General features: G+C 34.3%; 2 protein-coding genes across 3 annotated transcripts; one reads left to right on the top strand and one right to left on the bottom strand.

Moving 5' to 3' along the window:
* Positions 1-54: 54 nt before the first annotated feature.
* On the top strand, positions 55-12188 carry LOC115212095 (40S ribosomal protein S24). 2 transcript variants are annotated; one of them, XM_029780934.2, is made up of 6 exons: positions 55-140; positions 1276-1344; positions 9813-10022; positions 10207-10317; positions 10539-10569; positions 12116-12188. In XM_029780934.2, exons 1-5 carry the CDS (start codon positions 138-140, stop codon positions 10545-10547), a joined length of 402 nt encoding a protein of 133 aa, XP_029636794.1. In that variant the 5' UTR covers positions 55-137; the 3' UTR covers positions 10548-10569; positions 12116-12188. The 2 variants fall into 2 exon arrangements, with proteins under 2 accessions (XP_029636794.1, XP_029636795.1); XM_029780935.2 differs by lacking the exon at positions 10539-10569 and having other exon boundaries at positions 56-140.
* Positions 12189-18450: 6262 nt separating this feature from the next.
* Positions 18451-21796, bottom strand: LOC115211903. Its single transcript, XM_029780647.2, has one exon. The coding sequence runs from the start codon at positions 21566-21568 to the stop codon at positions 19712-19714; it is 1857 nt and encodes a 618-aa protein (XP_029636507.2). The 5' UTR covers positions 21569-21796; the 3' UTR covers positions 18451-19711.
* Positions 21797-26090: the final 4294 nt, after the last annotated feature.

The raw sequence follows: 26090 nt of genomic DNA, 5'->3' as shown, positions 1-26090 counted from the left end.
TTTTTTATACAATAAAAAATAATAATTTACTAAATTTTGTTTTCATAAAAATTAAAATTTTGATAATGCAATCTTGAATTTACTGCGGGTTTTCGACCCACACGTCCTCTTCCGGTATCTGTACTGATCCATTCACCATGGTAAGTTAGATTGTCTCTTTAAATCGTTTACAATCGTCGTTTTTTAAAATATTTTTATAGGCCCATTTATGTTTGCTTTAATTGCTTAAGACTTTAACTAATTTAAAATTGAGATTTTCCGTTAAAATAATGGTAATTAGCTATATTTTTTAGCTTTATTTCTCATGTTGATGGCACTTGTCGCCATTTTAGTGATGTACATGTGTTGTATATATTTAATATTCTGGTTCATATTTGTACTCACTTTTTAGCAAAGGCGACGTAATTCATTTTATATATATGAGCTAGTAGAGGTGCATTTCATATATCGTTGGTAGTGAAAACAGCAGTATTAAATCCAGTATACCTAAAAAATTGTATCAGTAAAATTTTCTTTAATCAAGGAACGAAGTAAAAATAATTTCATTTCAAGAACACGTGGAATGTAACTTTGAATATTACCAAATTAACACTAATCTAATATGATTTTATACATGTTACAGCATGGGTTGCTATATAATATATAAATTGAAACAAAAATTATCATAAGATTGGAAGTAGTTCCAAGTTTTAATTCGGTATAATTGTTTACTCCTACATTACATTTGCTTTGAAGTAAATGTTTAAATTACACAGCTTTCTTAGTGAAATATCTTTTGAAATAGTTCTCCGTTCCTGCCGACTTTTCAACATGTTGCATTTTATAACTTGCTTGTTTATGAACGGTATTTAAATAGAAGCACTACGCCTTGATTCATGAACTTTCAAATGCTTCTGAAGTGAAAACGTCATCTCCATTCCTTCGAGTTCGGTATAAAATTTCTGAGTTTGTGAATATTACTTGCAAAAGCAGGCTGATTAAAAAGAAAAAAAACTGGCATTCCTTCGATATAACTCGACAAAATTTAAACATTTCACTTGGATATTTCCGTGAGTTGTGGAGTATAGATATAACGAAATTATGCCAGCAATGTCGTTCTTACCTGTTTTATGTGTGCAGAATCGAACTGTCGTTTGCTTCCTCGGAAAGACCCGAAGTGAAATGTTTCGATTTTGTCGAGTTATATCGAAAGAATGCCAAAAAAAAAAAAAAAAACTTGGCACTTATTTTCAAACATCCATCTGGTGAATTTATTATTGTGATTTTTTATTTCAGGCTGAAAGCGCAGCTACTATACGTACCAGGAAATTCCTAACGAACCGTCTATTATGCAGAAAGCAGATGGTGAGTATAACCCTTTCGTTACTGTATTTATTTTGAGATGCTTCATGTTTCTTTCAATTACTTTAAATGTAACAAAGAATTTAGTAAAATAAGTTAGTTATTATTCAGCTAGTGTTAGGAACATAGATTGTGACTAAGGTTTATTGGAAGATTTTAATTCAAAACTTATGAAAACGAGACATTTGTGCTCATAGCCAAAGCCGGTTTCAGCCGGGTTGGTATCAAAAGGATTACAGACCAACTAAACTTCTGAAATTGACCGATGAAAAATATTTCATTGTTTACAAGAAAGGAAATGTTGACAGTGTTGAGTCTTATTGCCAAGTTCAACATGGTTCTTTGACATAGACTTTCAGTACTGATGTCGCAGTTATGGTGATCTTTAATGTCAGGATTTAAACTATAGCCCTACACCATGGTCTTTTTAACTTAAAACTTAATATATTTTCCCGGGACATCGAATGGGCATCGGAAATTTCTGGCTTTAGCCACAATTAATGAGAATTGTTTCTTTTCATTTGTTCAGGTACGGCTGACGTATGATTATTGAAACTATTGAAGTTTTACCCGTGGAGTATGGATTGATTTCGAAACCACACTGCTTCGAATTTGGTTGCTATTTTATTCGTTTTTAGTGCATTGTTATAAAGGGCGAGGTTTTGCCTTCCACCTCTCAGCGTTTGTGTGTAAATTTTCTGGTCCATGCAATTAGTTGTGTATAGTGGTTGAATATCCTCGTTGAAACAGGAATATATAATAGTGAGAAAACCTACATACAGGTTAAAGGTAATTGATTAAACAGAAATAGAAGAGCTAAAAGGCAATTCAGGATAGATGATAAAAGCTGTTGGATAACGGTGCTTACTTTTAATATTCGACTTGTAGAAAAAGGCCGGGATTTTTTTTTTTTTTTTTTTCTCATTTGACTACCTTTGATGAAGTACCATCTTTGCTTTGTATGTGTAATTTTTGTGATAGTTATGCGTAATATAGCCTCCTTTATTTGAGAGAATTTCACACTTTTTTATTTGTAAACTGAGAAGTTAGTATTCGCTTTCGAACCTGATCTTCCTAAAGTTTAAGCAATATCAATGGGTATATATATATACTTTGAAATCAAGTGTGTAAAGTAAAATGATGATTTACGTCATGTTTTAAATATCTCCCTACCAAGTAAATAAGCTAAGCTCATCTAATTCATTCTATCGACATTCCCCATACTGTTGAGCTTTCCAAAAGGTGTAACATTTTCATTCACACGTTTGGTGGGTAGAAAGTTTATTTGCATCTTGTTTTTCATGCAGTCGATACTTAATTATCTTAACTGAGGTTTTTTGTTTTTTTGTCCCCCCCCCCCTCCAAAAAAACATCCTTGGGATCACAGTTGCTAAGTCCATTGCCTCTGACTAAACTGAAAAACTGGTCAAAAGATAAATGGTGTTGGTTAAGGCATGGAAGTGATACTATCCAATTCACATTGTATCCTAGGCCAATCATCTGGTGGAGTTGGGAATGTTGTAATCCACCTTCATCAATATTCAGTTTTTTCATGATTAGTTGTAGGATCCAGCATTCAGATTACTATTAAACGTAATGCTTATTTACATTGTTTTGAATTAATCGTGCATTATCATATAAACTCTCAGATTTCTGTGGTGTGACCTGCCTCAACTAGATAGGAGTATGTTAATACTAAAGGGTTAAATGGTTCGGGGTGGGGCTTTGTTTTAAATAGGCATTATAATGTTTGCTCTTTATGTACTACTGATGTACAGGTCGATATAAGATTCATCTACACTCCGGTAATTTATTGTATGGAAAATTTGGTTTGGGGCGAGGTGGTGAACATCGATATCTTTTGAAGACATCAATATTTTAATTGCTTTGTTCATAAAACTTTATGCGGATATATCCACTTATAGGTATGAAGTTTTTTTGTTTTTTCCAGACAGTAGGATTTGCTTGATTTTATTTTATTATATCAGTTCTTGTTTTGAAGGCTCTGTAATCACATATTTACAAAATCATAAACGTAAGTATTGTGTACGAGCGAGTGGGGACTTTACATTTCTTCTTAGCTATTTCCAGTTAGGTTTAGTTTTGGGTGCAGACCAATTGTGTGGCACTTCTGGTTGTCTTCTGCTATAGATCTGTGAGTAGATTTGGTAAGTAACATTTGAAAGAAGCTGTCGTGTTATGAGAGTTGTAAATGAGGCTTGCCACCACACATGCTGTAGCCTTTGTTTTCATTCTTTTGTGAAAATATGCCAACAATGAAGAAATATTACTTTGCTTGGAAACAGGTGAGGGTTGGTGACAGGGAATGCATCTCACCATAGACAGTCTACCTGTGCAAGTATGAAATAGTGGGCATTAAATGATGATAAAGAATATAATAATATAAATGCTATTTCGCCCCACATAGTCCTTTTTTTTAGGATATTATGTGGACCTTGTTTTATAATAGCTACATTAATTACTTCATATAAATCGAGCTGCTATTGACAAATTCTTTAGTGGTTCCGAGAGTGTTGTGACAATGTTTTTTATTTATTTACTTTTTCATCATTATCTCCTTCCTTTGTTGATTATTACAAGATACCTATCTTAAGTGTACTTTTCATACTTTTGTAAGTCAACTTGAGAGAAGTCCATCTCTCTCTTGAAATAGGTATTTCATCTTTTTGCCATATACATACTATGCAATATTACCTGACTGGATGGAGCTCCGCTAGTTCTATGCTAACTTTTTCCTGGTAGTGCATGTTCTTCATCTCTAGACTATCATACAGGAGAGCAATACTAAAAGCATCCTTTTAGCCAAGTACTCCCACCCCCTACACTTAACCACTACATTCTCAAATTAGTACACTTGGGCAAAGAACAATGCTTTGAACAAAATCTCCCACCTCCGTGAATCAGACCCAGCACTGCAACCCCTACAGGACCCTTAGCTGATGAAGGATTCTTCCATGCATTACATGGCCTGATAGCTCTCTTGCTGTTCATCCTTTAGCATTGAAACTGGCCATATCCAGCCAAAATATTCTATCTGTTCAAACCAGCCTCACACCTACTTTGCAATGACATTCTCAAAGAATACAATCACATTGAAGGTATGAGGTAACGAATGATTGAGTCAAAATAATGTGAATGAATAAGCAATATATTTGACAATCCTTTTGATTGATCCCTTTGCCAGAGGAATTCCTGCAAGCTTGGAGAATAACTCTTGTGATCATTGTTTCTGTATGCAGTTACTTGCATGGAAATGGCCTTTTTGCTGCCAACTTAATTGTCCAGCTGAAAAGAAGCTAAATTTCAAACAAATGCACTCCACACTATCTGTATTCTGTATGTGTAAGTAAGCAAGCATCATTATAAATTTGTGTATGATCATTGCAGTAGTCATATATTGGGGAAATTCTTTTCCTTGGTTTACCTTTTTAAAACTAGCTGGTCTTGTTGAGAAAAATGAAGGTGCATGTTGCCTGTCTAGTTGTTTTGTTAAATGTGGATCCTTTTTTGATTCTGTAAACTGCTATTTTTACTCCATTGTATGTCTTATGGCATATTGTGGCATTGATATATACAATAGCTACATAAAATTACTTCATCTAATCGAACTGCTTGGAATGTTCGTCCTTGTGGTTTCGCAACCGTTGTTACATATATTTTACTTATATTTTCTTGTGGTAATACTGAGTTCCCCAGGTGTGTGACCTCATAGACTTGCAGCACACTGAATCCTTTCAACACCGACCTTCTTGGGACTGCCTCCAGTTCTATGACATAAATCTGTTTTAATTAGAAAGTTATTTTAATAAAATTCTTCATCGTCTTAAAAATTAACTAAACAAAAGCTGCTTGTTTTATCAAAAATATGGCAACAAAAGGGTAAGACACCTGTGTGCCCAGTAGTAGTGCAATAAGAGGCAATTTGATTCCTTGGTATGTCTTTTTAAAACCAGCTGGTCTTAAAGAAAAGCGGAGCATGTTGTCTGTTCAGTTATTTTGTTTAAATGTCTACTTTGTAAAACTGGAGCAGTCTCCTGCAAACATCTTCCACAATTTTCATCTACAAGTCAAATGCATGTGTCCATACTAGAGACCATCACGTACCAGATGGACACATGCATTTCTTAAGTATTTATAACTTTGGGGATACTTTTTGGTTATCTCACCCCCCATTAAAAATTGGCTTATTTCCCTCCGTTTTACGAGAAACATCGGGGCTTTTGGTTATCTGCTTCAACTGGAAAAGTTGTTTAACCTTCAATAAAACAAAAAAAAATTAAACATTTTACTGAATCTGATAACTAATCATACTATGCCTATTGAGGAGGCCAAACAAAATCAATGTGTTGAAGTACTAAATCAATAGGATCTAACTTTTTTGATACAATCTGTTGTCGCCACATTAACTCGATTTTTTTTTTTTTTTTTTTTGTGGTGAGATAACCCAGTTTTTTAAAGGGGATTGAGATAACCAAATAGTACCGAATTAAGTTGGTGACTTCTGCTTTAACAAGTGAATTTCCTAAACTTATATAAAACTGGCATGTCTTTGTAGAGTGACAGTACACGTCCACTTTTTCGTGAAATTTTGTATATATATATATATATATATATATTATAATCTGCTATTTTTATTCCACTCTATGTCTTAATCTTATGGTATATACAATAGCAACATAAAATTACTTCATCTAATCGAACCTCTTGGAATATTTATCCTAGTGGTTTTGCAACTGTTGTTACATGATTTTACTTTTTCTTTAATCAGATTGGGTTGGTGTATCAATAAATTACTGTTGCTTTGTTATTGTTCCTGATTGTGCTTTTTTTCTCTCTCTCTCCTATTTCTCTGTTAAGTTTAATGCTCTCTTCTCTGGGGAAAATGAGTTACGTTGCTTGTGAATTATATCCTGTGTGCCATTTACAATACTAACATGAATGTATATCTTAAAACTAACATGTTTTCGTAAAGTGGTGGTACATGTGTCTGGTTGCTCATAAATCCCTCTATTATAAATTGCTATTTTTACTCCACGGTATGTCTTATGGCATATTGTGGCATTGATGTATACAATAGCAACATAAAATTACTTCATCTAATCGAACCTCTTGGAATATTTATCCTAGTGGTTTCGCAACTGTTGTTACATGATTTTACTTTTTCTTTAATCAGATTGAGTTGGTGTTGGGTTTTTTAAACAACTACATCAATAAATTACTGTTGCTTTGTCATTGTTCCTGATTGTGCCTTTTTTTCTCTCTCTCTCTTTTCTATTTCTCTGTTTAGTTTAATGCTCCCCTAGTTACGTTGCTTGTGAATTATATCCAGTGTGCCATTTACAATACTAACATGAATGTACACCTTAAAACTAGCACGTCTTTGTAAAGTGGTGGTACACATGTCTGGTTGCTCATGAAATCTCGTAAATCCCTCTATTATAAATTGCTATTTTTACTCCACGGTATGTCTTATGGCATATTGTGGCATTGATATATACAATAGCTACATAAAATTACTTCATCTAATCGAACCACTTGGAATGTTCGTCCTTGTGGTTTCGCAACCGTTGTTACATTTTATTCGTTTTCTTTAATCACAACACTGTTAGTGTTGAGTTTTTAAAACAATTACATAGCTTACAGTTGCTTTATTCATACAATATTGTGCAAGCATTTCTACATACAGGTATGGGGTGTTTTGTCATTGTTCCTGATTGTGTTATTGAAAATTTTTCCTTGTTTTTATTTCTGTATTTAGTAAATTGCTTTTCTTCAAATGATACTTTGCTGGGAAAATAGTATATTTCTTAATTGCTCTTCTCTGTGTGAAAAATTAGTTATGTTGCTTTTGCCTTATATCCAGTGTGCCATTTACAACACTAACATATGGCTGCAAACATCATTTCTCTAATAAACTTAATTCCTGCTGAGCTGATTTTACCCTCTTTCATGTGTTTCTAATTGGATAAAGGTACTCAAAAGCTATACTTGTAGGAAAATCATGCTTAAGAATTATATACAAATGGGTGATGAACCTCTTCCATTTCAAATGTTTTCAGTTATATTGACAGCAAAGTTCTTTGAATTATACTTATGGCTCAGTCAAATGCTATTTCGCCCCACATGGTCTTTTTTAAGATAGTATGTGGATCTTGTTTAAAATAGCTACATTAATTACTTCATATAAATCGAGCTGCTTTTGAATTTATTCTTCAGTGGTTCCGAGAATGTCGTGACAAATAACATTAGGTTTTTTGGGGGTTTTTTTCTTCTTTCATTCTATTATTTTATTCCTTACACTTCAACTAAAGTGTCTTCATTTTTTAGGTATTACAAGGTAGCTTAAATTTACTTCTCATACTTTATAGATATTGTATATAGAGATTTATCCCTTTCTTAAACTGTATTTACCTTTTTTTGTTATACATATTGTATGATGTCACCTAAATAACTGGGCTGATATTAACAGTTCTTTATGTGCTTCACTCAGGCAGAGAACAATGCTTTGAGCAATTCATATATCCCCATAAGATGGATGGGTGGTTGCTACCTAACATTACAACTATGTGGGGCCATCATCACAAGAACTAGTCCTGTGCCACTTCTGCCTCACAAAACTGCAGCTGATCCTTTTGGTACCTTGCCAGAGGGATCTCTTCTACTTTTCAATCATAATGGTTCTGTAAACAGCACTTGGTTTTTCATTTCACCATTCTGTTGGCTGGATGTTTTTCTCAGACCAGGGAAACCAGCTTGGGGGCTTGCATCAGATAGGCTTCTGTTTAAGGCATCCGTGCACTCTCAGAATGAGGGAAAGTCTTCTCAATGAGCTTCAACATAGTTTCTGTCTCTTAAATTTCACTTACAATGCTTAGGTTGGATTGAACCTATAGTAGGAGGCTCTTATGCATGGAACTATGTTCTAAGGTTAACCTGAAATTACATGGCCAGTGAGTCTGCCATCCCGGATGATCATCCAGTGAATGGGAAAACATTGAGTTACATATTGCATTTGTAGGCATTTATGATGAGCTCTTTTACAACTGTGTGTGTAGTTTCATTGAGATTTGATTATTTCTAGCTGGTTAGACTCCCTCATTGGCTTGTCCATATAAAGTTTATTTAATTGTAGAGAGAAATAGTGGCACGTTTTATGTTAAATTTTTCTGGACCCTTCTCTATAAACTATTTTCACTTCATAGTATGTTTTAATCTTATGGCCAATTATGACATTGATGTAGAGAATAGTGACATAAAACTGCTTCATCTACTCAAAACTACTGGAGGTTTCACAAATGGTTTTGGGTTGGCCAGTTCACTATATTTCAGTTGCTTGATTCATCATTTTACCATGTTGCCATGCTGATCCCTGGCAAATAGAGGTGAGCAGTGGAAGAGAATATAATGATGAAACACTGTTCGGTAAAAGGAGATTAGATAGTAACGTGAGTGGCATGTAGTAGGGGAAGCAGTGAGTAGTGGCTAACAATAATTGGGATTTGATATAGGCAGATCAAAATTATACTTTCCTTCTTTACATGGGGGGGTAACAGGTCAGAGTAGCTACAATGTCAGAATATTAAGACTAAGACTGAATATAAAGGAAAGATACAAGACTGGCATCCTCCATGCTGTACAAGCATAGTCTTCTCTTACACTACTTCTGATTCTTAATATCTAATTTTTCCCTCAGCTCATTTTTTACACATTACTTATCCAGTAGGGAATGGTCACATCATTTCCTTCCAATTCTTGCACACTTTCTGTGAAGACATCTCCCTTGTATTTTCTAATATTTTCTTATTCTGGCTTGAAATGCTTTTAGAACACCTACCACCATTGTTCATGAGGTCACCCAGGTAACAAACTGCATCAGCTGTTGGGTGGGTGACTTTTCAAGCCCTTAATCTGACTTTTACTGTTCACCCATTCTTGTGTGTGTTTTTACATATGAAATCTCTAGTCACCTCACTTCACTTTGTGTATCCCTAGTTTTGTGGCTATACTGGAAATCTCACTCACTCTTCTTCTGGACATCAAGCATGACTGCTTTTCTGACAGCAGTTGAGTTCTGTCCTTCCTGCTGACTGAAAACTCTTGTTTTACCTTGAGTGCATCTCTAAAGTTTTGCATATAGCACCACATATTCTTGACTCCTCTGACCTACTTAATGAATAGGGTTTTAATAATACATGTCTCTATCTAGCCTATATGATCTAATTTGTACTTCAATCCAACACGCAAAGTCTTACAGGTTTGACACCTGATGTTTTATATTGCTTTTAAGTCAATTTATCACTGAGACCATCTAGGCAAATGGTTAATATTTACATATATCTTATGCATGGGTTTTCCAGATATTGTCTGAAAATTAGGTGTTTTATGCTGTGCTATCTGTTGATGCTCTCTTGAAATGTTAAAGAATTGCATTTTTTATTTTTTTCAATTAGGTAGTAGATGTCATACATCCTGGACGGGCTACTGTACCTAAGACAGAAATCCGTGAAAAATTAGCATCTAAATACAAAACTACACCAGATCTGATTTTCTGCTTTGGTTTCCGGACACAATTTGGCGGTGGAAGAAGTACGGGGTTTGCTATGATATATGACACATTAGATTTTGCAAAGAAATTTGAGCCTAAACACAGATTAGCAAGGGTATGTATTTTTCTTTCCCTGAATTTTAAATGTGTAATTTGAATCAACATTTAGCTAAGGCTTTGTAAATTGTAAAAAAATATATGTTGTTTAATATTGAATTGGATAATGTAAAAATTGATGAAATAGATTCAAGATGTAGAAGTAAATGAAAACATTAGAATGGTTTTTGTTTTTCTTTTAGCATGGTCTCTATGAGAAGGGAAAGATAAGCCGCAAACAGAGAAAAGAAAGAAAGAATAGGCAAAAGAAAGTACGGGGTGTGGCTAAAACCAAAATTGGTGCTGGCAAGAAGGTAACGTTTTTTTTTTTTGTGTTTTTGCTGTAAATTGAGCAAAGTCTGCTTTCAGTATTCTTTGTGAGCGGTGCTTCTTCCAAGAAAGCTGTTGTTGTTCATTTTGTAATTTTCTAATTATCAATACTCTGCTTTCCCATTTAAAGTAGTGATGTAGATAATGCTGTATTTCCTGTATTTTGGTATGTTTTACATCATGAAATATTTTGTTTCATTTTTAGAAAAAATAAGATTCTACTATTTCTATATCTGGTAAGATGGTTGATATATCTTCGTTTTAATGTTGATGCCACCAGTGTTTCCTGAATGTTGTGCTCCACTTTTGAACTGATGTTTTCATTGTTCATATAAATTATTCTGAATTACCTCCTAGCACCAGTCTACCGTATTAGAATAGTTTATTTTACGCATTGACTTTTTCATGTCTGTTAATATTCGTTTAAATTTTTAACTGTTGTACTTCCATTTATCCATGCTAACTTAGGCATGATGGTTTCGGAACTTCAAGCATAATGCTGGAGCATATTTTTTAGCAGCTCTGTTAGCAATTTTCTTGCCTTTAACCCCTCAACCTAAAAGTATGAGTTGGTTAGTTTACACAGCTGCATGTGTTGAGACAGATATACATACATTGCCTAAAGGAACAGTACAATGGCAGTTGTATGTATTCATAATTACTGCTTCAGCAACTTGGTTGTTCTAATTAACCATAAAATAATACTGTTTGTTCATTTTGGATTATACAGGCCAATTTTCAAGTCTTTTCAGAAATTTGTATAGATTATATTTGTACAGACATGAAAGGGTTTGTATTGTTGTGTGTTCTTTTTTTTTTTTTTTTTTGCATGTTACATACAAAATATGACTGGCATTACACTTTTTGCCATGTACCATTATGTTGTTTGTAAATATAGTTCCTCTTGCTTTGAAAATTTGTGGGTTTAACTTTACCATGGTAATTAACCCTTCAGAGCAAGGTTTAAAAAATTTTTTAATACACACATCATAATTTGTACTCTGAAATAAAAGGTGAAATTAGTGTTGGTCACTGTTTGTCAATTTGCCATATTCTGTATGTAACTTAACATTTAATTCAGAGAGTGCGTGACAGTAATTGTAGGCATTGAAAGTCACAAATAGTCTGCTTCCTGATCACCTGCTCTCATACACTTTGTTTATGTTTTGAATTAAAACTAATCTCCTGGGTATATTTTCTTTTACCATTAAATATACTCAGTAACGTTGGTTTTGTTGTAAAAGTGCTACTGCACATATTAAAAGTAGCTTAGAGATTTTACAACTATAAAAGTCAATTGATAACGAGTTCGTTAAAAGGAGGGTTGCTGATATTCATACAAGAAGTATGAACCTCAACTTGGAGTGGATGTGAGAATGTCGTCAAGTTAAATCATCCCACTTTATGTAACATTGAGATTTGGTGTTTAACAGTTAGGTAAATTGATGTGAAATTGAGTGTTCTGTTAAAATTCCTGTAACAATTTCTTATTTTGTGTTGTTTATATGTATTTAGAATTACGATATTAGTTATATCAGTAAAATAGATTTAAAAGACTATTAAATTGTTTTATGATTACTATAGCATGCAAAGTATTTGCTGTTTGGAGTGTTGAGTTTTTTGATAACATTGTATTACCACTGGGTTATTTTTACTAACATCGTTTGCTGATGTGTGTGTGTATATATATATATACACTTCATTTTGAAATTCATTGGGAATTTAAACTGTAGTTTCTGCTTGAATGGTTTTCTAATTTTTCTTTTTCTTTTTTCTTTCCAGTGAGGAGAATGATCCCGGGCATCTGTTTGATATCTGTTTTTACTGTGGAATAAAGTTGTTCCTGGTATCTGTATTTTTCTGAAGTTATTCCAACTATATTTTATTTTGTGAAGCACCAAATTTCATTTGTAAATTATTTGGTGAATTCATTGTTATTTCAACAACCACATGCAAAATGTCCTCTATCACCACCACCTCCGTAACATATTTCATTGGTTGTTTGTCTAATGTCTACTTTTGATGAAGCCACCTATTAAAGATAAAGCATCATTTGATCATTAAACATTTTTTGCTCATTATATTACATTGGCACCAACTTCAATTATGGAAATTGGTGTTTGATATACTTATGTATAATCATTTTCTGTAGTTATGTTAGGGCTTCCTAAATGTAGTTCATATCTTTTGTTACTTATGTCATTTAATCATCAATGGAAATGGATGTTTCAATAGTAACCAGTAAGACATACCTTTTCTTATTTCTTTATTGCCCACAAGGGGCTAAACATAGAGGGGACAGGCAAAGGGATTAAGTCGATTGCGTCGACCTCAATACATAACTGATACTTAATTTATCGAGGATGAAAGGCAAAGTCGACTTTGGCGGAATTTGAACTCAGAACGTAGCGGCAGACAAAATACCGCTAGGCATTTCGCCTGGCATGCTAGCGTTTCTGCCAGCTCGCTGCCTTATACCTTTCTGGTAAGGATTCATTCTGAAGGGCAGAAGTATTGTTTCTCAAATACAAAGATTCATCTGTCATAATATAGCTTTTGAGTGAGACATTGTGAAGTGAATTTTGTATGTTGGGAGTCAGAAATAATTTTGTAAAAGGTTCTTAATAGATGTATATGCTTTGCCAATGTAAAGCATGAGTTTACAATTGTGACTGGGTGAGTACTGCAATTTAAGAATAGGTTTCATTTAATAATCACAGTTTGTTTATTAGAACAAAACGTAATATTTTATGTTTTTCTGACCAATAGAGTAGTCACCTTGAACGTTTGTGCATGCGATTTGGGTTTGTTCAATTTCCTGGCAATGCTTATTTGATTATTCCTACTGTTTCCAACAAGAGCTTGATGCTATCTCTGCATTACAAACGAATTTCTAAGGTGCTTGCAAGAGTATTATAGAGGTGATTTGAAGCAAGCTCTATAGATGACTACAGCATTTATGGTAACAAGAGTGAAACATCACTGTTTCCTCTAGAATGACCATGTTTGCTGGTTAGAAATGGCATCTTCAAGAGAAAAAGTAGCTCTGTTGCACACCATTTGCAGGTAATGGGACAGTTTATTGAATTAATTGGAGAAGGAAAGACTTTAGAACATCAATAGAATAGTTAGGTACAGAGGAGATACAGCACAAATGTGCCAGTCTACAAAGTCCTAAAAAGTAGATTAGGTTGTGGTCTAGGGATCAACAGTGTTCTAAATCTGAGAATTGGTCATAAGAATTAACCGTAGTCATTTCCTTAAAGGTATATGTGAAGCAGTTTTGAGCAGATTGCAGTATTGTGGCTTTAGATTTGAGGCCATTTATGGTTCACAATCAAATCTGACTGAGAAGGGAGGAGAGCATTCGGATATGTTACGAGAGATTAGAACAAAGCACAATAATTTGGATCTTAACCTATACATTTGGCATTGTTAGAGATAGGATTTTACAAACTTAGCTGAAGAAATTCGGGTTTAGAAAAGCTTAACCATGGCTAGGGTAGTTAAGTAGAAGTATGTTTTGGCAGTCTTAGATTTACTCTCTGAGGAAATATATTATCACAGCTGGAAATAACTTAGATCATAGGGCTGATTAGCAGTTAAATAACCTGGTAAAGATTTTTTTTATGACTGAAATTGAATCTCTTGCAAAGTTTTGATCATGTAGTTCAAGGAACGAATTAGTAATCATCATTATAGGCCAGAAATTTGTTGGTCTGGGTGCAATTCTACAGAAAGTCAAACAAATCAGTTAATTAGGAGCAAATTCCGAGTATAGAAGCAAAGCCTACAGAATAAAATTGGTATATTATGACTGGCTGGTGGAAAGATTCTGTATACACAAATTTAATTAGCAATGGGTACCTTCAAATGCCTAGAAGTTGACAGCCAAAGTATAAGGACATGGTGACTAAATTGAGGTAGGTATTACTTTTGCCAGCAATGAAGGGAGCCTCCTTCTCAGTGAAAGGAACATTATGTAATGCATGATTGCAAAACAGATTATGAATGTGGAGGATGTACAAAGATATTGTATGTACATTAAATGTACTGATTAGAAAGCATACTTGTGGTGTCAACTAGAGCATCCAAGGAAATTTTGTGCAGACACAACAGAGTTCGCTGGAAGATTCAACAATGCTCTGAATTACAGGTACAATTCATTTTGCCAGCTGAGTAGTCTGGAGAAATGTGAAATAAGGTATCATGCTCTGGGACAATCCACTGCTAAGTATCAAACTCACATCCTAAGATTGTGAACCAAATACTCTAACCACTAAGCCATGTGCCTTCACTATTACACTAAGTAGAACAAAGTGACTTATGCTGCATTAATAATCTTGTTTCATGCTAACAACCCTTTAAATGATGACAAAATCCAAGTAAAATACAATTGCTGGCTCTGGAATTATTTTCCTTCCATATTCTTCATACAGTCAAAATTCTATACAACTCCAAACTGAACAAAAGTTGCTAGAACAGTACTCTGATATATATATATATACATGTGTATATATATATATATATACACATACATATATAGGTGTTACAATGTTCTACAGTAGTACTCTGGCAAACAAATGCTTTAGTGAACTTGCTAGATGGAAATTGCAGGAGCCTATTGTGTGTGTGTTGCTGCTTGGCAGTGTTGGTTTGTTTACATCACCTATAACTTAAAGGTTCAATAAAAATGACCAGTAGAATAAGTACCAAACTTAAATACAGCATTGGTGTAGTCTAGTGACTAATAAACAAAAGAAATTCATTGTTTTTTTTTTTTATCAAAATTTATTTTAAAAAATTCTTTAAAACCATAAAAATATTTTAATAAATACATAGTTGAAACAAAGTAGTAATTCGATTTCAGAAAAAACAGTTGAATAATATTAAATACATAGTGCATTGAGCCTTGAGATCAAGAAATATTTCAGATAAAGGTAGATTAACTGCTTTTCACCATTATGGTTGTTTAACCTCTAGATCTTCAGGGAAACACTATTGTGTTACAGAGAACTAAAGTCTGAACTTTGGTAAGTATTTTGTGAGATAACAGAAAGATGAAACAAAAGAAAGCCTGAACAGAAGTGGAAAATGTGTATGTTGAGGGTAGAGTTAGGTAGACACAAACTGGAGAAATCCATACTATACTAGTGTTACCACTCATGACAACTTAGGAAGTATCCTTCTACCACTGGGTATATCAAGAAATATAATTTAACCCACTCATACAAAATGAAATTAATACTTTTTTTTTTTTTTTTAACCCTTAAAATTAAATGTAACTGATAAAATATTTTTAAAAAATGAACAAGATTGTGTTGATTTTATTTAATGGGAAATTCACTGGGACTTAAATGTTACTTTCGTCATAAAATATGACTGGCAAAGTGTAGGTTATCAAATCCCTATACATTGAAACCAACAAGAGCAAGTTCATTATATGCATTCCCTATCCTTCATGCTTCCTTCACTGAGTATTTTTTTTAACTGCCAGGAATATTTAGGCATAACTTTTGAACACCTGATGAAGTTTTCATCTATTATTGCACCAAGAATGGCTAAGGTGCTTTAAGATTATTACTGGTTGCTGAGTCTAAACCACCAAAATAGAAAAAGTGAAAAACGGGGATATTTATTGGTGGAGGCATTCTTCAAAATATTTTTGTGCAGTATGTTCCAACATGACCTAAATGTTGTGCACCCCTTATGTTGTTTCTCATTCCTTCCTATGTAAGCATGTCTGGAGAAATCAACCAACATCTATACCAGTTACTAGATATGATGCACTTATTAACATAGCAACTAAGTTACGAAAACTTAGTTGCAGCTGAACTTATAAATATGGTAATCCTTAATGATTAGAAAATAACTTAGACAATATCAAACTGGATTCGATATAACCTGACATGCTTTCAAACTGCATTCTGTACAATGAAATATTGGAAATATACACAATGGCTTTTAGTTCAACTATACAGTAATGTATCCTAAGAATGGTAGTTAAATAATTTGACTAGTAACTATTTGAACTCTATGATAAAAATATATCATCATCATATGCACTCATCACCACCATTACGTTTTAACAATTGTTTTCCCAAATTGGAAGGGTAAAACAATTCTAAGAGATTTAAAGGATAGTTTGATCACTTACAGAAGCTCATGACCAAGTTTTTATCTCTTCAGAGAAAAAGATATGATTGATGAATTAATTTTATTGGCCTTGGAGTTAGGGAAGGCAAAGTGAACATGATTTGAAGTCAGAATGTAGATTAAAAATATGGAACATTTAAATAGCTAAATACTTATTTCTGTCAACTCAACTCTTTAACCTTTTTGTTACCATATTTCTGTTGAGATGCTCTTTCAATTAATTCTAAACAAAGAATTTAGTAAAATAATTATCATTAAGATGGTGTTAGGAACAAAGACTGAGGTTTGGAAGATTTTAATTCAGACTGTTTGAAAACAAAACATTTGTACTACAGAGCCAGACGTAATTTCAGCAGGGTTGGTATCAAAAGGATCAAGAAAAAACGTATAAAAAAATTTTTTTAACTTATAAAAGGATATCAAAAAATACAATCATGCATTTGGGTGTGAAAACGAAATTTAATTTGGATATGTAGAAAAAAATGGGAAGTTCTGCATATCAGTCATTTATCTGTTAAATTGGAAAAGGTGGACGGTACTTGTAACCTTTTGTATAGGTCTTAAAGGTTACTTTTAAAGTTTTAGTCTGAGACGGAGAGGCATTTACAAAAACTGTAGATTTATAGATTCATGTTGGGAGGAGAGAGGAGTACAAAAGTTGTGGGAGAATCAGTCTAAGGATCTGATGTATTTAATATGGGATCTAAGATGTGAAGCTAGAAGTCAACTACAGCACAAGCCAAGCTCTTGTCAAGAAACAAGCTAAAATTGTTAACGTTACCAACACCCAGTCTACTCTGTAAAGTGGTTGGCATTAGAAAGGGCATCCAGGTGTATAAGCCATGTCAAAACAGTGAAACCTGGTGCAGTTCTCTAGCTTACCACCTGTCAAACCAACCAACCCACCCATGCCAGCATGGAAGACATATTAAATGATGATATCAAGAATATTTAGGCATAGCTATTGAACACCTGATGTAGTTTTCATCTATTGCACCAAGAATGGCTAAGGTGCTTTAAGATTATTAGTGGTTGCTGAATCTAAACCACCAAAATAGAAAAAAAGAGGGAGGTATTCTTCAAAATATTTTTATAATAGTTTATCCAAGTAAAATTGTACAGCAGATTCCAACATGACCTAAATGTTGAAGTCCAAGTGTTTTACAGCAGGGTTACCATTCCTAACATAAACCAGGAACATTTTTCTAAATTAGGTGAGTTTAAACAAGTAGAATAATAACAGCATAATACAATGCCTGGAACAGGATTTCGTCTGACAACTCATTTAATCTACCTCAGAATTTCAAAAATGGCACTGGTTGCTGGCTGAGAAATCTCTGCTTACATTTAAATAAATTAGAAAATAATTCCTTAGCAGCCAGATGTCAGTGACTATATAGTTATTTTTAGGATCATAATTGAAGAATTTAATCAATTCAATCAAACAGGTAAGTTTTTTGGCGAAAACAAACTGCCAACCAAAGTAACAAAAAAAGTGGGGATGGTGGGGAATTGTTATACCGTTGCACACCCGCAAACAAACACATATCAAAATTACAATATTCAGCAGGTTAGACACATAATTCTTTACTTTAATAAGTTTTTGTCTCATATATATATCTTCATGTCATATTTTGAGGTTAGAAACATTGCATGTTATATTAATAGTATTTCCAAATGTTCATCACAAAAATAACTTCAGAGTTGATCATTGCCGATGTTTTTCAATTCGGTGACTAAATTTCCGTGAAAAACCAAACATCTCGAGGTATCAACACGAAAAAGCCATTTTGATTATATACTTAGCTAATGATAAACGGAGACCATCTGAATACCATATAAAGTAAATTTAAACCAATTACACACATCATTAAAGATTGTTTTGCTGGTTCAATAATTGTAAAAAATTCTGTGTTGTGCAAGTTTTACAACAAATAGTGCCCGGTAGCTTAAACATTGAGAAAAAAATTGAAACCATGCAAGGTAATGAATATGTTCAACTAGTTGGATATATTATAAAGTGCTGCGCAATTTTGAGGTACCAAACTATAAATACACTGTTCGTCTATCTTCAAAAACAAATTTTAGTCACCTTAACAATTGAGAAAAAAAATTATTTCTTATCTTGACATCAACTACTATTTCGAAGTAGAATTCTGCAAGGACTGTTCAGTAATAATTATAAAATACAAGAAATGTTTCGCATATAAGAAAAACAATAAATAATGAAAGACAAAACTTTGAGTAACTTTGCGAATGCCCAAAAATAATCAGTTTTATGCTAGAATGTTCTTAAGAAATGAGTTGTGCTTAATTAGCAACAAAGGTTAACTTTGGTTTCATTAGAAGCAATATTTAGCTTTCAGATGGTGTCGGAGATAACACTAGATTGATAATGCAAGTCCACCTTAGAAATTGATAACAGTGGACAAGTAAATTATTAAGGTCTTGGGGAAAAGCGGTGGGTGTTGAATGTTCAAGCTAATAATTAATAAAATAAAGATTTTCTTTATAGAAAATATCAACAGTGAATATAACAGATTAACAACTATTACTACTGCCTATAAAATTAAATGATGCTTTAACAAGAATCCCATGAAACAGTAAATTTTAAAAAATATAGATTTCAATTTTAATTGAATGTAGCTATAAGGTAGTACAACAATATATATATATATATATATATATATATATATTATATATATATATATATATATATTGAAGTTATATCTATTAAAAAAAAATTGAAAAATCTAAGCATATTTTTTTTAAAAAAGTGTATTAAGATTACATTTACATAGTCATTCATTGTCTTTCCAGAGACAGATTGCCGACGTGTTTAAAAAGATGACAATTTACAAAACATTTCAAAGTTGTTTTATGTCAAGTTCTTTTGGTTTTATTTTATTACCTAATGACAGTAAAATAGATTTTTTTTTCCTTAAAATTAAACCAATTTTAAATTAAAAAAAAAAAAGAGGGAGAGGGGCCAGGGATTTTATTTATAAATAACAAAAAAACATTAATCAAGGCACTTCCTAAATTTTGTGATCATGTAATTCGATCACAATTTGTTAACAACTCAATTTTATATATTTACACCAAACTAAAAACTGCAAAACAAAACCATGTGCAAAAATGACAAATGACAGATGATTTTTCAAAGTCCTGAAATATCTTATGATCTTAATATTTATACCTTCTATTGCAAATATAAACATTTTACATAATGCAGCAACTCGGTGTCTTTTTTAATTTTTTAGTAAGAGGAGAACTTTCTTCATTACCTGAAATTTGAATATTTGTTTCATGTGGATCTGAATTTGGAAGTGATTCACTATGTGAAGAGGCACGAGGTAAAGATGAACCCTTATTAACATATTCTATTGCCTCTTCGGCTAGTTCCAAACCTTCTTCAATAACATCAACGAAACTTTTACAAGGACTGCTAGGTTCAACCACAGAGATAGGACTCATTTCTGCAACAACCAGTGGTTCTATAACAGTTACTATTTCTGCAGGACAAGTTGATTCGGTATCTAATTGTGACTGAGATCCTATAACAGAATGGGACGAATCGGGCCTCAGAGTTGAAGATGATGACATGTTCATTTCATCCGCATAGTTTACTGCCTCATCGGAAGTTGAATTAATTTTCTCTGATATATCAGTGGCTTTTTCAAATTCATTGTCAGGTGAAGGTTTTGAGGTTGAACCCAACTCCATTTGATTTTCACTAACCGATTCTGGAGCAGCGTTGCTATTTTTAGTTCCATTTTTAGAACTAGTACCAAAATTTATTTCATGCTCTATGTGGTAATAACCAGAGATGCCTTTTCGTTTTAACATTGAGCAGAGTTGTATACTACCTACAGGCTGGCAGCCAAAATAGCTGTCGATAAATTCCTCATAAACGTCAGGATAAATCTTTTTCAATCCTGTCTTTTTAGTTAATTTTTTACCAACCCTCGATAACTTCATCACAGTAACATGAGGCTTGAAATCTGATTGTTTTCCAACTAACCCTTCTGCAAAGAACTGCGCTTGAATTTCTTCAGCAATTTCTTCCAACTTTGCAACATGGTCTCCTGGCTGGACTTTAGCAAAAACTACTGAATTTCTAAAGTTTCCTAGACCTTGTAAAGGAAGCTTTAACAACTCCTTTTCATATTTTGGTGTCAGTTTAACTCCAGACCGATCTAATGCTGCTCTAGCCCGGTCTATATCGTCGTCTCCCCCTAAATGCATCACTGCAAGCGTCATGTGAAGACTATGAAGCGGTACAACTGCCAAGGAATAATTTCCATTTTTTTTCATAACAGATTTCTGTACATCTTTTAAATTTGTATTAATTTCTGTATCAGAAAACTGGATTGAAATAAAATAATTTGGAATTGGTTTGGACGACTTTTTATTTTGCTTTTTCGTTCGTGTTTCTTCGTCACTAAACACGGTTAAAATCGAATTATCATCACTTAAATCATTAAAAGTTACTGTTGCACTTTCTTCATCGATAACTGTCTGTTTCGTAACACTGTCATTGCACTCCGAAGATGTCAAGACTTCACCCTCAGGAACAACCGTTATGTTTTCTGCCTCTTGTTTATCAATAAAAGTTTTAGGGCTAAAAGTTGGAGAAACAGTTTCGTCTACGAGAAAAGTTGTATTAGTTAATTGATTTTCCTCTTCAGTATAAGAGTTATCGTTGAAATTACAAGGACTCTTTACAATGTCAGCCTGAGGGACTATTCCACCACGAATTTTTTCTGTCACTGAGTCTAATAAAGATTTAGGAAGAATGCGCGACTTAAGTTTTGACTTTGTGTCTTGTATTGATTCGGGAGGAGAAATATCAGCTTTCGGAGGAGGGTCAGAATCACTTGCTGACATTTCTGAAGACAGTGACGGAGACATAGTAAGGCATTCATCACGGGAAGAAGGATTGTTCGTTGAAGAAGTATCTGTATCGCTATAACCCCAGTCCATGTTTAGTGTAAGCTGCGACAACTTCAACGGTGGCTGCAGAGCGCCTATGACACCATGAAAGTTAATAAACAACTTCGACACAGAGCGAGACATTCGAAATCAGACAAGTGCGCATGCGTGAAAATATGGTTTGGTGGCTCATTAGAATGTACGGTGTATGCTCGGTGCTTGTCACTATAATTAGGTTTCAAACTTAATTAATCTTTTAACGTTTTATCTCATTTACTTTTTGTCATATCAACAATGGGTGAAGGCTGGAATTATGTACTCGTCACGCTGATCAAACTAGGCGATGATTTTACTTTAAAAATAAGCAATAATTTACTTTTAAGTTTAATTAAACTTAAATGTTGAAGAGAATCGAACGGCTTTTGTGTGTTTCTTAAATGGCTTACAAACACCTTCCACACTGCAATTGTTTTCGTTTCAGCACACGATCTCAGATCAAATCACTTGCTATGCAAGTACATCTCCGTAATAATTTACTTATTTTCACTCAAACCAAACTAGGCAAAACAGATCGGGGCAATCTATCGGTGTCTCTCTTCCATACCCGAAATTCTTTCAGCATAACTTCATGAAAATTTTAAATTTTCCATTTAATTTTGCAGAGAAACATTTCGAAGATGTCGATTACGACTGTGTTAGTAACATTAAAAAAAAAAATGATTATTTCAAATAATTTTCCACCCACTCTCGATTCTGTTTCCTCATAACTCTCTTTAAAATGCATATTTTAAAATATTTTGCCGATAATTTTTTTAGTGAATTTCGAATCGTTCTTCCTCCTCCCACCTTGATTTTGATATCACTAATTCCCGTAACTTGTGCATTGTTCACTCGTGTTTTGTTTATTTATTTATTTCCGTTATATCTTTTGTCTTGTTTCTGTCATTGGAATGTGGTATCAAGCGCTGCTGGACACACGCATATATATATATATATATATATGGTACTATTTAAGAAGAGTGGTCCCGGTGCGCACACTCGCGCTTCCTCGCTAGCTAGTCGTGACTAGTCGCTCCTTACTTTGTGTTTTTGTTTTTACTTTGTTTAAAAAATTATTGCGCCTTGGATACCAATTCCTGGATTTTTACACCTACGGATTACTGTTACCATCCTTCCGGAGTACGCCACTGAAATCGTGATTGGATATATATATATATATATATCCATATCCATACGGGATCTTTTCGGACCTAGAAATTATGTTACAAACTGCCGTTCAAACCGAAAAGATCCCGTATGGATATATATATATACTATTTAAAAAGAGTGGTCCCGGTGCGCGCACTCGCACTAGCTAGTCGTGACTAGTCGATTCTACAACGACTACCTAGCAAAGTAAATAAAACACAATTTTTAAACAAAGTAAAAAGAAAAACACAAAGTAAGGATCGACTAGTCACGACTAGCTAGCGAGTGCGCGCACCGGGACCACTCTTCTTAAATAGTACCATATATATATATATATATGCGTGTGTCCATGCACAATGATCTGTTTATAATGATCAAATGTTCGTGCCGCACATAAGCTCAATCTTTCCATCAAATCGGCGTTGTCTGAACAGGTGCACACAGGTGTGCCTCGCGTCAGGTGTCGAAGTGATCGCAGAGCAACGTGAGATAAAGTGTTTTGCTCAAGAACACAAAGCACCACCCGGTTTAGAAATTGAAATCACGATCTAGCGATCCTGAGCGCAATACTCTAACCACTAAGCCATGCGCTCCTTTCCCGGTATACACACGCGCGCGGCGTACTTCCGCGCAGATTCCATCTAAATTCACTCACAAGACATTGGTCAGATCGGGATTGCTGAAGGTGCCATGCAGTGGGACTGCCTGAACTCGAAATCATGTGGTGTTTGAAACATCAATGCTACGTAATCTGCGTTCTCTCCAAAACGTTTTTTGCTACAAAATATCAAAGAGAGATATTTTTATACATATAATGGTAATTTATCCTCTCCGCAATGTATCTGCAATACTTCATAAAAATGTATGCATTTCTAAGAAGGTTATGAGGAAACAAAACGGAGCACTGATCTGTAGTTATACACATGCACAACAAAGTATCTGAAATATTGTCGGCAATTACCAATATGATTAAATAAAGTATACAATTTAAACGAGTTTTACAATTTTATTATTTATCTTTCGCCAAGCTTTGATCATTCCTTTTATTGTTTTGATTATTTTAACAAGAATTATAATTATTAAGCTAAATACAGTTTATGTTTTGCAACGGAATAACAACTGTTCGAGATTGCTAATGAAACTCAATCTTTCAGATGAATTTTTCTGCGAGAGATTGTCGGAAATTGTTTCATAAGTTACCATTGTCATTGTTTAGTTCAAGGTTAGTCCTAATCCAGCAAAACTATGATCAAAGACATTCTAACCGTGGTCATCTTATTGTACTCAGATACACTGCCTTTAAAACTACGTTACCTATTTTCATTAAGATTTGGTGTTAGGAGGCTACTCGATTACATCGACTCCAGTACTCAACTGGTATTTATTTCATTGACTCCGAAAGAATGAAAGGCAAAGTCAACCACGGTTGAATTTGAACTCAGAACGTAACGACAGACAAAATACTTAGAAACATTTTGTCCTGCGTGCTAACGATTCTGCCAGCTCGCGGCCTTTATATTGTAGTTTAATGATAGTTTTGTATCCTCGATATGTATTATGAATATCTTTTAGCGTTGTTGAAAGAGATTAAGTCTTCGAAATCAGTATTGCAAAATGTTTTAATGATATCCTAGTCAATGAAAATGAGTAAAGCCTTCCAAAGTGATGCTGTTAAGCCTCAGATTTAACCTGACCAATAGTGTCTTCAGGCATGGGTACACTAGGCAGTTACTCAGGGGCCCTACAGGTTTAGGAACTCAATGCTTTATGTATGCCGTGGTCTGTAGTTTGCTGCTTATAAATAAATGTAGAGTCCACAGTGTATTGCTTTGCTCAGAGACCCATAGAGTTGTTAAGATTACCCTTGGTAGACCTATGGCCAAAAGTGTTAAACCTACGACCACTTGCCTTTTATTCAAACGTTATTTAACTAATACCACATTACCCAACGCAGTCTTTTAAGATAGAGAAATTTGCTGCTATTTCTAGGTTCATGCAATGACTAATTACCTTGCTAGTTCGACATAAAACAGTTTAAGGAGGTAGCAAAAATAGACTAGTAAATGTAAAACAGAATGAAAGCTGACTTAATAATGTCACTGTTCCTTAAAATAGACTGATTTGTAGGAATACGTTCCAGTAAAAGCTTGTAAGGGAGCACTTTTAATTCGAAACTATTCATGCTATACACGACTGACAAGCATTGATGATGCTTAAAATAAAAGTTGTTTCCATCAAACTTCTCCGAGCATGTGAACATTCAAGTTGATGGGTGTCGTGAACCATCTAGGTAGTGGTCAATTCGAATTCTTGCAATAGTGTTTGTTCATTAAGAGCTAAACGACTCAGTTCACCGGTACCATAAAGTTGTATAATGTACGACCATCCTCCTCTCTCAAGCATGTACCATGCTTTCGGTATTTGTTTTAAGTACCTAGGTCGTCCCGAGCAGACATCGACATCCTCTCAGCTTCTTCACCCTTGACCCAAAGGCGCACCCAGATATGACAACTGGAAGGAGAATGGTGCATCGATACTCGGATAGTACTTACGGCTGAGCAGGGTGGGGCAACTTGAAATGAAGTACCTTTCTCAAAGACACAACCTGTCATCCGGTCCAGCGATTGAATCCATGACATTATCGTCATAAACTAAACACCTTAACCACTACGCCACTCACCGCTACAAAGTTGAAACGGCATCAGCATAGTAAAATTGACGAGTACTATGTTAGCTTCATATATATATTTAATTTGAAACGGAAAGGTTAGTACCCATTACCCTGTTACAGGGCCTCCATAACTGAAGGAAGGGAATGAGGAAGATATAATGAAACCAGAGGCCTTGCTTGAATGCTTTCAACGTAGTAGACTCCGCTAAATGCCCTTAGAGTGCCAAATGGTAGTGATAAACCGAACGACCAGGTATGCTATGGCAGGATTTGAACTCGGAATGCAAAAGGTCAGAACAAATACCGCAAGGCATCTGCTTAACCGTTCTTACATTTTCACAAAATCACCGCCCTAGATTGGTGGTTTTTGTTTCTTTTTTACCGATCCCGAAAGAATAAAAGGTTAAGTTGACCTCGGCAGAATTTGAATTTATATTACTGAATTCATTACAGGACGAGGAACTTCGTGTACTTAAATACCCCTTTCGGTCACAAATGACAATGAGATCGCAACTAGAAAGTTCCCATCTGAGGCACAAGTCCAGGCAAGGTTGTCTGTGAAAGTTGCCCATGCATACAAGGCAAAGGCACCAGTAAAGTCGCAACTCATTTCTGTAACCGAGTGAACCAGAGCAACGCGAAACAAAATGTCTTGCTCAAGAACACAACAAACAGCTCGGCTGGGAATCGAACTCACAATCTTATGATTGTAAGCCCAACGCTCTGACCACCGATCTATGGGATGCTTACGTACTTATCGTCATTGAAATCGGATGTGAACATCGAACACCCAGGAAAGTAACTGAT

This window comes from Octopus sinensis, linkage group LG5 (genome assembly GCF_006345805.1).
Source record: "Octopus sinensis linkage group LG5, ASM634580v1, whole genome shotgun sequence".
NCBI lineage: Eukaryota > Metazoa > Mollusca > Cephalopoda > Octopoda > Octopodidae > Octopus > Octopus sinensis.
This window is presented reverse-complemented; position numbering and strand designations above follow the sequence as displayed.